The sequence below is a fragment of the Ischnura elegans genome, chromosome 9, assembly GCF_921293095.1.
Source record: "Ischnura elegans chromosome 9, ioIscEleg1.1, whole genome shotgun sequence".
Lineage (NCBI taxonomy): Eukaryota > Metazoa > Arthropoda > Insecta > Odonata > Coenagrionidae > Ischnura > Ischnura elegans.
This window is the reverse complement of record NC_060254.1, coordinates 40351378-40365670: the sequence shown is the minus strand read 5'-3', so window position 1 is coordinate 40365670 and position 14293 is coordinate 40351378. Positions and strand designations below refer to the sequence as shown.

At 38.1% G+C, this 14293-nt stretch overlaps 1 protein-coding gene across 1 annotated transcript; it reads left to right on the top strand.

Annotated features, from left to right (window-relative positions):
• The first annotated feature begins 230 nt into the window (after positions 1-230).
• Positions 231-10707, top strand: LOC124165955 (geranylgeranyl transferase type-2 subunit alpha). The gene is made up of 9 exons (XM_046543504.1): positions 231-469; positions 622-732; positions 944-1068; positions 1362-1549; positions 2582-2785; positions 5027-5298; positions 6238-6520; positions 8292-8441; positions 9605-10707. Exons 1-9 carry the CDS (start codon positions 467-469, stop codon positions 10018-10020), a joined length of 1752 nt encoding a protein of 583 aa, XP_046399460.1. The 5' UTR covers positions 231-466; the 3' UTR covers positions 10021-10707.
• The last annotated feature ends 3586 nt before the right edge of the window (positions 10708-14293 follow it).

Genomic DNA, 14293 nt, shown 5'->3' with positions numbered 1-14293 from the left:
ATTTTCTGCGATAATGAGAAATCATAGCATTTTTGTACCTTTGGATTTATTGCTCATACTTTCGGATAAGTAAGCATTAAAAATTATTAATGTTTTAATTATTTTATTTCCTCAACTGACGCTAAATGTTTGCATGTTCTTTAAGCTTTTGTTGAATAATGCGATGTACCCCAGTGTTGTCTATTCAAAAGTGGCGCTAACATGAGTATTCATCTGCAAACACTCGAGGTGCGTGTAGCGCAATCGCCTTGCATGGGCTAACTTCAACTCGTTACTCACATCATCTGTTTTGTAATGTAATTTCATGTGATTCATTGAATTCTCAGGAGTGTTATTAACCGTGCGAATGTCTGCTGGAGTTAAAGCCTACAATATTTCTAAAAATAACGCTTAGGCCAGTATCAAGGGGATTATTTGTGTACATTCACGGGAATTATCTATTGTTTGAAGGCTACAACTGTCAATCATGGTTTGTGCTTCATTGAATTTCAGTGTTACCTACTGAGTTATTAGTTCATATAATATGAATTATTATTTTTTTTTAATTTCTAAGCGAAGCAACAGCATTGCAAGTGCAGGTGTGATTCAATGCATAAAATGAGACGGAAATTTTAATTTCAGCACGGACGTGTCAAAGTGAAAACTACTGCCCAGGAACAGGAGGAGAAAAGAAAAGAACGAGAGCGTAAGCTTAAGTTATACAGAGCGGGTTACAGTACTGTTTGTGAAAAGGTTAGTGGGTTAATTCCATCTCCATTCATAAGAATAATTGATGTGACCGAGACAAGACTTATAGCTGCCACTATTATCAGTTGATATTTAGCCCAGCTATGTGTATGTCAATGTTGCTCGAGGACATTATCCGCGTTCTTTATTTTTCAAAGTGTCTGATGACCCTCGTTTTCCATTTTGTTCTAATAGTAATGAAGTTTTTCTCATTCAGAGGGTGAAGGGTGAATACGATGAAGAATTGCTTCGCGCAACAGAGCAACTACTCTGTGGAAATCCTGATGTTTATACTCTGTGGAACGTCAGAAGGGAAGCCTTTGATGTAGCTCGTGAGACAAAGTAGGTTCCACATTAAAGTTATTATTGAAATGTTATATAAGCTTGATTCTTCATTGACTCCTAATACTAAATAAATGGGAAAAGGTGAAATGGTATTCCTGGTGTTAATGGCAGCAGTTTCTTTCATATTTTTAATGAGATTTATTTGATTCAATCTATTGTATGTGTCTTCAGGTGCTCATTTCATGGCTTTGCGTAATGGCTTTATGCTAATGGATGTGTCTGTATATTATATAAAGACTTGTACTATTGGTGACAGTGTACTTTTATAGAAACTATCTATATGTATTTAGGACTCCTGAAGAGTATGAGGAAATGCTTAAAGGAGAACTGAAGATGATAGAAGCAGCGCTGAGACCTAACCCTAAATCTTATGGTGCATGGCATCATCGAATGTGGGTAATGGAATCAATGAAAAATCCTCCAGTATCTCATGACCTAATGCTCTGTGGGAAGCTTCTATCTATGGATGCACGAAATTGTACGTAATCCTTTCTTTTCCTTGTATATCATGTTCTTAAGTGCTTGATAAAACTATTGTGGTGTATACTGTAATGACACAGCTGACAATTCATCCCATATTTCATGTAAGAAAGAATGAGATATCATATCTCTTAGTTTGGCATTGCCCTTCTGTTATTGAACAACAATCCCAATTAAGTGAATAAAATATGAAAAATAATATATAGCATGGCTTGCAGTGCTATGATATTTGCATGTGAAATTCAATCCCTAAGGTTCTGCGTGTTAATGGGCCTTCATTTTACCAGGAATCATCCCAGTGTGCCTAAAACATTCTATCAATAGTTGTTATTCATATACTAAGGCTGTTTCACAGGTAGCATGTAACTGCACAATTTAGAAATTTATTTTTTTTCTCAATCTGGCATGAAATTGTGCCAGTGTATGAACGGAATTAGAACGGGCTATAATGCCATCTTGCATACATGCATTCTACCAATGCACTGCTTTACACGACTCAATTTTAAATGTGTTCTTGCGCATTGTCAGATGTGCAAGTACATGCCCTGTGTGAAACAGGCTTAGTGAATTGTTGTTTTTGCATATAAATGAATAACTGTTGCATCATCATCAGGGATATCCTGAATTCTAGATGACTCTCCTGATTGCCTGTGCTGGAAACTGACTCAAACATGTTTTTGTCTAAGCTACTCATACTCTAGCATTTTTCCCGATTTTGATGTTTTGCTTGGTCTAATGATTGTGGCTGCACCTTTGTTTGGTGGTGTAAATGGTAGCATATATGAAAGGCAAGCGTGAGATGTGAGTTTGAATACTAGCAAAGAAAAATGATTTTCTTATGGTGATTTCCATTCTTTGTGGTAAATAATTTTGCAACCTTGTACATGAATGCGCATGAAATTACTTGTTGCAAGTAGCCTCGCAAGAAGTTTAAATGACCCTAGATGTGAACTTGTATAGAGATTTTTGATATCTTTCTCAGCCAAGAGTTCCTATTTATGCCACCATTTTCTATCTTCTGTACGAGTAGTTCACTGCTGGGATTACCGCAGATGGCTGTCCCTAACCCTTGGTTCTGGCAACAAGGATAAGATAGAGTTGGATTTCTCCTTTGACAAACTCACTGAGAACTTCTCCAACTATTCAGCCTGGCATTACAGAACCATCTTCCTACCCACTGTTTCTCCTGACAAGAATGCACCATGTTCAATCACACCAGAACAGCATAAAAAAGGTGACACATTGATTTCAGTAGCAATGGATATGCTTGTCCTAATGTTGGGTATTTATGGGGGCTCACCTGTCCAAGATTGCTGAATGATTACAATTTTAATAATGCAGTTCATGCTGAGGTTTTGTACGAATGGATATGCTTTGATCAGTTTCGTTTTTCCCATTTACATATGTACTTAATCTGGGGCCACAGTTTGCTGTCAACCAGATGAAACTAGCTACAAAGAAATACCAGAATAAGTGAAGTGCAGCATTACCTGCAACTACTGAAACTCAAATATATACAGTGGAACCTCGTTAAAGCGATTATGGGCTATAGCGACACCCCCGTTATTACGAGAGATAGCCGATGCACCGTCAATTGACCCTATAATAAGCGTGTTAAAAAATTCGTTTTTACGAGACCCTTTCGGTGTTGGCTCTCGCCATAGCGAGGGTTTCACCGCCGGAAGACTTTCATCAAGACTCCTTAACCTCTGTAATTGCTAGCGATCTGTTAGAAATGAAGTTAATGGAGTGCTCAATCTCAAATTTATGTGGTAAACTGTCGTTCGATAAATATAATGATTGACGAAACAATGCTTTGCATGATTTTTATTCAGTGCGGCGCTTATAAACTGTTTGAATAGTTAGTCGTTATTTGAGTTAGGAAATTTAGTGATGCAAAAAAACATCGCCTTTCGTCTGGATTTATGCTTACGTTTATCGGATAGATGTTTATCTGTCGCCGCACCACTCCTGTTCCTGTATATCTGTTCGCAACAGGTATATTGGCTATTATTTGCTCCACCTCCGGTTAAGCGACAATTCGCTATAGCGAGTGTTTATTAGTGCACCGTGGGGTGTCGTTATATCGAGGTTGCACTGTACCTAATCCCTCATTTGTATTCTACTTTGGATCAAAAAATAATAGGTCTTAAAAATTATGTATTTACCTCAGAAACAGCACAATGGGGCCTTTAAATTGAGAGATTTTCCATAAACAGCAGTGGATGATGAGAAACACTTGTGCCCTAAGTAGGGCTATGTGCCGTGGTGGTACTCGAACCTGCAGCCTTAAGATTGTTAGGCTAAGACTTAATGCCTCCAGTGCTGATGCTGGCCAACATTATCTGGGATGAAAGTTGATCTGTTGATGGGGAAACATGATGCTATATGGAATGATTATTTGAGATGAAGTTGAATGCAGGGACTAAGATATATGTAATTGAAAGTAGCATAGGTAGATGTGCTAAGGCAATCATAATGCACTTTTCTTTTTGTCAGTGACCAATGGCCTGTCAATTGTATTTTGACTTTGAACCCTTAATATTCCAGGACAATTTTTGAGGTTGAATTTATCGTACATATTGCTCGTTATAAGTATATTTTGATACACGTCAGGCAATAAGTTCTGGAGATACTGTGTCACGTATTTCAGCAAAAATGAAGACAGAATAATAAATTTGGAAGCCTAGAACCTGGCTTCATGGATTCTATATGTTTTACGTGGCTGATTTTGAAATTATGATATTTTTTTTGCTTGAAGCAATGAAGAATTTCAAAGCTTTACAATTCTTTAAAGGTTGTCAGCTAATGTAGGATTCCTTTTTTAAATCCTGAGTAGTAATGCAAAAATGAAAGATAATAAAATCAACTGATTTGGGCATTACTTGGTGGAACGATGAAAAGTTCATGGTGAAACAAAACCCAGTACTGTTCCACAAACTTCTTCTTATTGGCTGTCGACTAGTTTCGACGTCTATACCGTCATTATCAAGACTTAACAGGTGTCTAACGACATCTATACCATCATTATCAAGACTAACGGGCGTTAGTCTTGATAATGATGGTAAAGACGTTGAAACTAGTTGATAGCTAATAAAAAAAGTTTGTGGAACAGTGCTGGGTTTTGTTTCCCCATGAACATAAAAGATAACGTATCAATATTTGTAATTTATAGCCAATGACTTTCATAAAATATGCTCATTTAAATTTTGCCAAGTTGATAACTAATATGCTGTTCAATTCTTTGATCTTTCTAATGTGAAGTAGTAATTGACATATTTAAATGTTATAAATAAATTAGGGAAAATGCTACTGGGAAACTAAAGTGGAGGCTTTGGACAGAGTGAGATGAAGACGACTTTGGTGTTTAGGACCTGCCTGTGAAGGGCAGAATACCAGCTGATGATGAAATAAATCAGTGTCACTACTTGACTTCACCTAATTAGCCTTCATTTTCTGGTTTCTTTTATTTTAGAACTAGAATTGGTTCAGAATGCTGTGTTTACTGACCCTGCTGATCAGAGTGCGTGGTTTTACTTGCGATGGCTCTTGGGGAAAGGCGGTGTGTCCAAACCAAAGCTGGTTTTTGGTGTGCTCCAGAACAGTGGAGGAAATATTTCTGCTTCCCTTGCCTTGTCTAAGGCAGAGAGGCCAAGTGGCAACCTTACTGCTGAGCTCAGAATAGGAAATAATGTTGTCCGAGGACACTGGGAATGTCCTGGTGCCATGAAACATTCACATGTTTGGGTATCCTTTTTACATCTATGTATTGTTCTTAGTGAGATATCTCCCTTTACTGTAGATTATATTTATATATGAATATGTACAAGCTTATTTTTTAAGTACCTCTCACAAATTCGGCTGCAGCAGCTCTGTAGTAGCTGTAATATGTTCGTTCTGTCCTATTTGTTTGAACTCGTCATGCTCTACGTTTCATCTGGTGCATTAACATTTATCCAAAAATGGGAGTTTGTAGCTATACCAGAAAAATCTCAGAAAACTTGCATGTACTAATGGGCTCTTGTGGAGATATTTTATGAATCGCTTTAGCCAGGATAGCCTGTCTTGAGCCTTGGTCATCAAGGGTAAAATAAATATCATGAGGAATGAGGGTAATTAGGAATTAAGGAAATTTCAGTTAATTACTTCACATTGTTAAGAAATCGTATTTGTCTCTACTTCGTGCAAATGCTGCATGATCACTTCACTTGACTTAAATTGAGTAGTTTTTCTGTATTGTTGTAAAGGGATAAAAATAATTACTCAATTGACCCTATTGCGACAAATGAACAGCATTACATAAATTTTGACTGTATGTAAATATCCTTCGAAATGCTGTAGACTTAATGGGAGGTGTAAGGACCCCAACCTCAGCACAATTGTTGAAAATTTGATTTACCACATTAGAGATTTGACTGCCTACATTGGACCTTGCATTTTTTTATTGTGTTTTATTGTTCCGGGGAAATGAATTGTTTTAACAATCTATTAGGGGTACCATATCTTATATTTTTTATGCAGTTTATTTTTCTTCTCTCTACATGACAGTGAAATAAAATATTAATAATACATGTAAGGAATATTATTTTTAGAAATTTAATTCTTATAGACTGTAGAAATTTCCCATGCCTTACTCTGTCCATCTTGAAAATTTTATCGCTGTTGCCAACCTTAATGCTGTGCTAGATATTTGTTCCACACCTGGAAGGAGGGGACACATTGCCAGAAGGTGAAGGTGACAGATTCATTGTCTTGCGGGAAGGAGAGGAAGAAGTGGATTCACTGCAGCTTGTGGAGCAGGAGGAGACTGGTGAAGATTTTAAGGACTGGGTAGGCAAGAGGGAGGATGCCGTGGAGCTAAGTTGGCTCGAGTCTGGTGGTAACGTTGGAAAAGGGTTGTCAACTTCCCTCCTTGAAGAGCATCTACAGCTCTGCAACCAGCTACTTGAATTGGAGCCAGAGAGTAAATGTAAGGATTAAAATATTGCTTGTGTTGAGTGGAGTGTATATTGATTTCCAGTGGCATTCTCAATTTTAGCCCTAATTAATGGGCACTAACTAAGGTTAAGTTCACTAAGATTACACTTTAACTAAGGTTGCTTTTAATAGCTGTGGGTGAGGATGTTGCTTATTTTTTAGTTTTTCCCTGTTTTTATTTTTTTTATTTTTACCTCTTAACCCTTTCGTGCCGGACCTTCGTTGAGGGAAATTCTTCCTCAATACGAGTCTCTTGAAAGTTTACTTTACTCCCCTGTACGAAGCTTTTTCGCGTCGACTGAAGGCAGTGGTCCCCTCCCTAACCATTTTTGGACCCAACTCAGTGGGGCGCCGATCCCTTTCCTCAGCCTCCATCCCAGACACTAGAGGGATTAAAAGCCCCTTCCTAGGACGAGTCCGCTGTCAACTGGCTAAAATATTAGTTCAAAATATATGCAAATATTTGTTGTTCGCATCGATTTTTCACATTCAAAATTAATTTTGTGATTCTTTTCTGAGCGTGCAGAAATTTTAAACGAAGTTCTAACGTTGATATAGACGGATTTAGTATATTTACTAGTTGGTTTATAACTCCGTTGATATTAACGTTAGAATTTTGTTTTAAATTTCCATGTGGTCAACAAAAAAAGATGAATACATTTAAAGCAATAGATATGAAAAGTAAGCAACAAATATAGTTTTGGAAAACACACTGCAAATAACAGTAGTTGACCGCATGGAGAGGATAAGAAAGGGTCGACCTGAGCGGCCGAAGATGGGACTGGGCTCGCGCTAAGGCAGATCACGAGGGGTGACCGCGTCCGTGGGTCTATTGTGTCCGCCACGGTCACTTTTTTCGATCTGTGCCGCACAGGCGTGGCATTCGTTGCTTAGGTTAGGAAAATTAACGCCGCACAGGTGTGGCATTCGTTGTTAATGGAAAAAAATCCTCGCCGCACAGGTGTGGCATTCGGCGCGAAAGGGTTAAAATGGAGGGTAGAATGGATGTCCTAATCATTTCAGCACAATTATTTTACATTTAGAGGAGAATAAATGCATACATTCAATTTTCTTGATTTGAGGAAATAACCTAAACTTAAGGGGTAATGCACAATTTCACAGTAAGTTTGGGTCGAAATTCCCTCCATTTTTATGTACAGTTTCCAGGAATATAAAACTTTTCTGCAAGCTACAGCCATGTGTCACACCCTTCATTCAAACACACCCTGATGGTCATACCCATAACTATGGTGAATTTCTCACATGTAATTTTGAAATCAAAAAGATTTATATTAAGCCTGAATTACACGACCATTTTGTTTCATCGCGAAAGTAATCGCTCTAATGATCATTTTTCTGAATCACACGGTTCCTCCCGCCGTCGCCTTTTGCATCACTTCCGATATCACAGCTCGTTGTCATAGGACCCACATAACGAAAATATATAGCGTGTTTATCCATGTGGTTCTCACGATTGTCAAACGTTTCTCATCAATTGCTCCATACAAGCATGCATTCTGCTTGGCTAATGGGGTTTTAGTGACGGTTTTAGCGATGAAGCGATGACCGGACGAATGATGAAGAATAGTGATGGCAATCCTCATCGCGATTGTGATCGCAAAAAACAAATGCCGGCGACGATCATTTGCAAGTGATCACTCTAGCGTACGCAATAGTGATCACAAGGAAATGACAGATAAAATGATTGTGTAATGCAGGCTTTAGTTTAAGAGGTTACAAAAATCTGTGCATTTTTTCCACAGGGACCTTGCTTACTTCCGTGCAGCTAATGAGAACTTTGAAGAAGAGAGATCCTGGACCAAATAAACTAATGTACCAGACAAAAATACTGGAACATTTGGAAAAGCTTAAAAAAATAGATTCTTTGAGGACTGGATTTTATTCTGACTTATGTAAGTGCCTGAGAAACATAAATGTAATAATTTTTGAACCTTCGGATGAAATTCCATTGAGGCTCTAAAAAATAATTTGGTTTTTCATTTTTCTCCTTGCTTATATGACTAAAAATGCATTCATCAAATAGTGCTTGAATAGAATAAAGTGTATCCTGTGCAGTGAAAATACTGAGGTACCGCATTTTATCATGTAAGCCACGTGCCTTTTTTCCCAAATCGCCAGTGCAGCAACCAAATGATATTACTGCAAAGAATTGTGGAAGATGACTATTTTTTTTTTAATTTATTCTCATTCTCGGATTTAATTTCTTGAAACTACATTTTCATTTTCAAGCACTTTTCAATGAATGAATTTTACAGTCACACATACAAGAAGTAAAACCACTTGGTATTCTATTTAGTGAAACTCCTGTGGAATTTTGCACAAATATTTAAAGCCAATATTCCACCTTTTTCTGGTGGTAGAGGAATACCTGTGTTGTTTGCTTTGTTGTATTATGTATAGTATTGTAATAGTAAGTGTTGGTTTTTGGAAAAAAATATATTTTTTCGTGATTGATGGAGTATTAGAGTGGATCTGGTGTTTACATTTTTGCATTTTAATAGGTCTTGTTTAGGTTCTTTGTTATCTTGATTAATTCCTTATTTGGGAATGACAAAAATAAAAGCCTATGAAAATTTAACATCCCTGCATTTTTAAGCCTTGTGTCAGTAAATATCACTCCCAGCTATAAAATGTTATTGGCAGGAGAATTCCCTCGTAAAGTCCTGCAGCTAATTATATCTCCCTAACTGTACTTAAACTTTTTGCAGTAATTTTTGGAGGAATCATTTGCCTACATAATTCAAATTTTGTTTGTTTAAAATCATCTTCAAATTTACACAAATTGATATTAGTTGAGATCTGTTGCCTTGCATATTTTGATATTTTGTTGTGTTAACAAAAAGTGTGCCTTTGCATAACCACCTTTTATCATCTCTTGTCTTACTCTCCTTAAAAAAAAAACTATTTCCGGCTAATGCTTGAAATCTGTATTGAAAACATTTTCAATAAAATATCGAAAATGACTTGAAAATTCTCAAATATTTGTTTCTTTTTTCATGTAATTTTTTTAAAGGAATTTTAAGGTATCTGATTGTACTTTGTCTACCAATTTCAGACAGTGACTGCGTTCTAGATTCTGCTCTCGAGTCGGACAGGGTACAATCTTCGTTGCTAGATCTCACCGGTTTGGGTTTGACGACACTGCCGTCTCCCACTGTACCTTTGCCCATTCCATTCCTCTTAGCGACTAAAATCGACCTCTCAGGAAATCCACATTTGTCGCTCCCGACTGTCAGGCCTGGAGTGCTGGCCTGCCTCGCTCATCTCCCGAGGTTACGTCATCTCTGTGTGGAAGCTGATTTTGAGGCATTGACGTTGAACTCCTTTATGCCTGGAATCATTCCATGTTTGCCCAACCTCTCGCACCTTGAACTTATCCCCAGCTGCGAAGGTTCGTCATCGATTCCGCAAAATGTTGTGGCTCATCTGAAGGAGTTGTTCCCAAGACTGAAAACTATGAAACCTGTTTGATGTGGTGTGAATCTAGTTTCCAAAATGTTACCCTCAGGAGGCACTTTGAGTACAGTTCTGTGGCCTGGTGTTATTATGGCTGTGTTTACTGGTTGAGAGAATATCACCTCTCGCACAATCATCGATTCTATTCAATATTGCTTGTGAATTTGAGTTTCCAGTTGTCATTTATGTTGTTCAAATGTTGTATTATGATAGTCAAACCTGCAAGAATCAAAAAAATTCTTAGAGGCTTACAATTTTAGGTGTTCACCTGCACGCAAGCGATGAAAATTGAAGTGATAATGAGGTTATGAGTCTGTATTGAGGTAAAAATTGTGACCATTTTCAAGTGTAATGCTTGAAATTTTCGTAAATGAAGTTTGTAAAATGGAATTTAAAAATTTCGAGTTTGCTTGTCAATGAATTTTGCTTAAAGATAGAGCAGAACTGTTACACTGAACAGAAGCTAATCAATCATTATCAATATATAATTCTTATCTTTGAATTTAAGCTATCTTCAATTATATAATTCCATGTTAATAGTCTTTTTATGTGCATTTTCTGAATATTTAAAGACATCATGTTGACAAAATGCTTGAATTCACAACATAGGTGCATGATTATGAGTGTAAATTTAGTGTGTTACAGGCACTGAAGTTATATCTACTTTTTAATTCTGCAATAAATTAAAGCATTATTCATTAATTGTATCTTGTCTCATTAGTCCAACTTCACAATTTCACATTAAATAAAATTTTATTAATCAAAGTAAAAATATTTACATAGTATGTTCATTATTAGCTAAATGTATCACATACCTACATGATTATATTTTTATCAGCAAATTTCTTGAACTGACAGCTTCTTATTTACCTTTAATATGTTACAGTGGCGGCTCATGTGTCAAATGCTGGGGGGCATACACCGGGGGTGTCAACATTTAAAAAAATATTTTGTGTATTTAAGGCAATATAGGTATAAAATTTGTGATGCCATACGTTCCATTTTCTCTACAAAAATACCTGGTTTTCCTAATTAAGCTTGAATAATAAACATACCAATCACTTATTCGATAAAACAATTTACACACATTAAGCCAACTGGTCACCAAAACAAGGTACATATTTTGCAACACTGCAACACCAAGTAGACGACAGATTATACGGCCTCAGGGCAACTCGGTGATGTCAACTGTCAGCTGAAGAGTGATATAGAATTAAAAGAAAAATTGGATCAGTTGTTTGATATTATCACCGTAAATGCTCTAGAAGTTATGCAAAATGATGAGGACAAAGTGTTCTTGAGAAATACAGATTCCAAAACTCACTAGAACTGCCAGTGGACAGGCCACTACTGAGATTGTTCAACACTGCACTGAGGAGTGGAGATTAGAGAACATAATTAAAGCTTTTTCAATTGATTCAACAGGGGAAAATACAGGTAACTAGCTGTTTTCATATCTAAGGTTCTCAGTCTATTTCATTTTTTTTGGGATTAACAACCTGAAAATTAATTTTTTTATTATATATTAGGTTTGGAGAACAGTACTGTAGTTATTTTAAAGGATAAATGAAAGCAAACACATGGTGTGAAAGGGAAGGCGTGAGGGGGCCAAATGGCAATGAGGGACGCAGGACGGTGAATGCAGCCTGTCAGTGACCAGCTGACCATTAGGGGTGAGACGCGTGGCTGCATCTCGCGGAAAAGTATTGTATTCCTAGAAGACTATTGAGTGGACACATAAATGAAGTGATTTTTGGGCTATTGTGCGTTGCCCCTGAAAATGCTTTGTCCTAAAATCAGGAAAATTGAATAGTATTGCATATTGCATGGTCTTTGAGCAAACTCTAAATGTTAAACAATCGGGCTGAAATAATTAGGATATTCATTCTGCATTATATCGCATATTTTAAGAGGTAGAAATCAAAAATAGGAGAAAAAATACAAAATAAGTGACACTCTAATACCCAAGAAAAAAGGTTTTCCACTTAGTGGATTAACAGTTAAGCATAGAATCCTTATGTTTTACCTTTGAGTGTGCCAAGAGGTGTGCCTACCTGGTAGGTTGTCCAACAACAGAAGTTTTATGACATGACGTGACAAACTAATGAGAAAACGACGCAAAGGATGTGTCGGATGCAACCGAAAGCAGCACTACAGGGTTCATAAGCATGAGAGGCACCTTTGCACAAGGGCATACCCAGGATCATAACAAGGGGGGGCAAGCCAAGTTGTGACATTAGTTTATGAGATTATTTCCTTGAAAAAATAGTTTTATTTTAGTTACATATCTTATACTAATACATATCATTTTTCGTGGGTTTAAAGAAATTTTTTTTAATACTTTCGTTTCAATTCAGTACTGATTTTTCTTAAAGACTTTTGCTTCTGGGGGGCAGCTGCCCCCTCTGCCCCTTGCTGGGTACGCCCATGCCTTTGCGCTAACTTTTGTTGCAATCCGTGCAGCCATTGCAGACAGACAAACAAACATCCTCTTTTATATATTGTAACCGGTGCCTTCTGCCCGATTACATTTTGACGTGGGAGATGGGAGTGCGACGGTAAAGAAAGGCCGTTTTTTTGTTTAGATATATGTTCGTCTGTATGTGTGAGTGAGTGTAAGAGGGTTTTGAGTGTGTGATATGAATCATTGCGTCCCCATTTGATGTTTCCCCATTTTCTTCCCCACAAAGATGTGAAATGCTCTCCCCTTCCCTCCTAAAGTGTGCAAAACGGACGGTTAAGAAGAAGAACGTGGTCCCCCCCCCCCCCCCGTGTCCTTGGTGAAGTGACCGTCCATCCCCATGTGCATCATTCCTTTTTCTTCCCCCCCCCCCCCCCCCCTGGTGATCCCTCCCCTCAAAGACTATATAACGTGGTGTACCTAAGAAAAGGGGCTTCTTTTTTTGGCTTTTCCACGTAATCAAAACGCTCCTAAGAGTAGGCGGAGTGTGGGAGACGGCAGAAGAGACGAAGTTGGTGGACAGATCCTGAGAGAGAGAAAGAGGGTGCTAGATACGAGTAGGAGTTTGTACGGTAGACTCGTTGGTACCAAGGAAAGGATCTCCCAACTGTCGCCAAGAGGTCATCTCCCACCCGTGAACCTGCCAGAGAGGGTTCAGGGCAGCCTACGCCGCGGAACGGAATCGCCACCATCAGCAGATCGAGAGCCCCGAAAATTCAACAAATTGTAAGAGAAAAAGCCACGAAATCCCCCCCCCCCCCAAAGAACAGAAGAAAAGTCCCACTCACCAAGTCAAGAAGAGAATTCACTAAAAAGGTTTATAAAGTTCCCTCGCACACGTAGAGAAGATGACAGTACTACCCCCTATTACAGTGTGAACTTCAGTGCAACATTTATTTTGTTGTTTCATATTTCCATTTCCCCCCTTTTCTTTTTTGTTTCTTTTTTTTATTTGTTCCCTTTTCTTGTGATTTTCGTATGGGTTACGAATGTGAAAACGTGTAACGTGATTTTTTTTTGTCTAGGTTAAGGACTTAAATTTTTCTGTTGTGCATATTTGAGAGGCTGTAGCCTAGTGAATTATGCGTTATATTTCATTGAAATCCAAGGAAAAGAAGTCAATTGTTACTTTTGTTATCGACTTGATTGTATTTGTAAATGATCATGTTTAAAACTTATTAAATTTATGTTGAGTGAACTAGGCAGTCGAACGGCTTTCTTTATCCGAACGCTACTACCTCAGGTCTCGTCACCCCTAAATTTTCCTCTCCTTCCCTTTCCCAAACCCCATTCCCTCGGCCGAGGTGCATGGGATATCCCCGCTACACCTTTGCCCTCCCCTTTTGCCCTCCAATTCCCCTTTCCCCGAATGTGCCCCTGCACGAGGGGTTACAATGCGTAGATTTCCTTAGGCATCCTGCATTTATCCTCCTACGGCATAACTCTGGGGGAAGGGGGTGAGTGGATAAATCCCCTACCTGAAGCCTCAGAGAAATAAAAAATATATTTAAAACTATTGTCTAGTTTCGGCAGTTAATAACTGAATCTACTTAAAGTAATTTTTTAGTGCCAAAATGATGTAAAATGCATTTCCAGGCATATCACATTTCAAAAATTTTCCCAGACCACCACCAAAAGGTGTTGGTCGCCACCCCAGGCCATCCCATCCCCCCCAAAGCATGTTCCTAGCTACGCCATTGCTCCTACATATGCACCGCAGTATGGTTCGGCTTCTCATACCAGAGTACGCGGCTTGCCTGCCCTTATCTAGATGGATATCGCAACGTCTCACCCGTAATGCACTGCGTGTAATTTTTTCGAGCACCA

Bases quoted from the DNA above. Each gene is read 5' to 3' on its own strand.
- LOC124165955 (XM_046543504.1), top strand. The intron at 2,786-5,026 runs GTGACACATTGA...CTTTTATTTTAG, and splicing joins ACCAGAACAGCATAAAAAAG to AACTAGAATTGGTTCAGAAT. The intron at 5,299-6,237 runs GTATCCTTTTTA...ATGCTGTGCTAG, and splicing joins TGAAACATTCACATGTTTGG to ATATTTGTTCCACACCTGGA.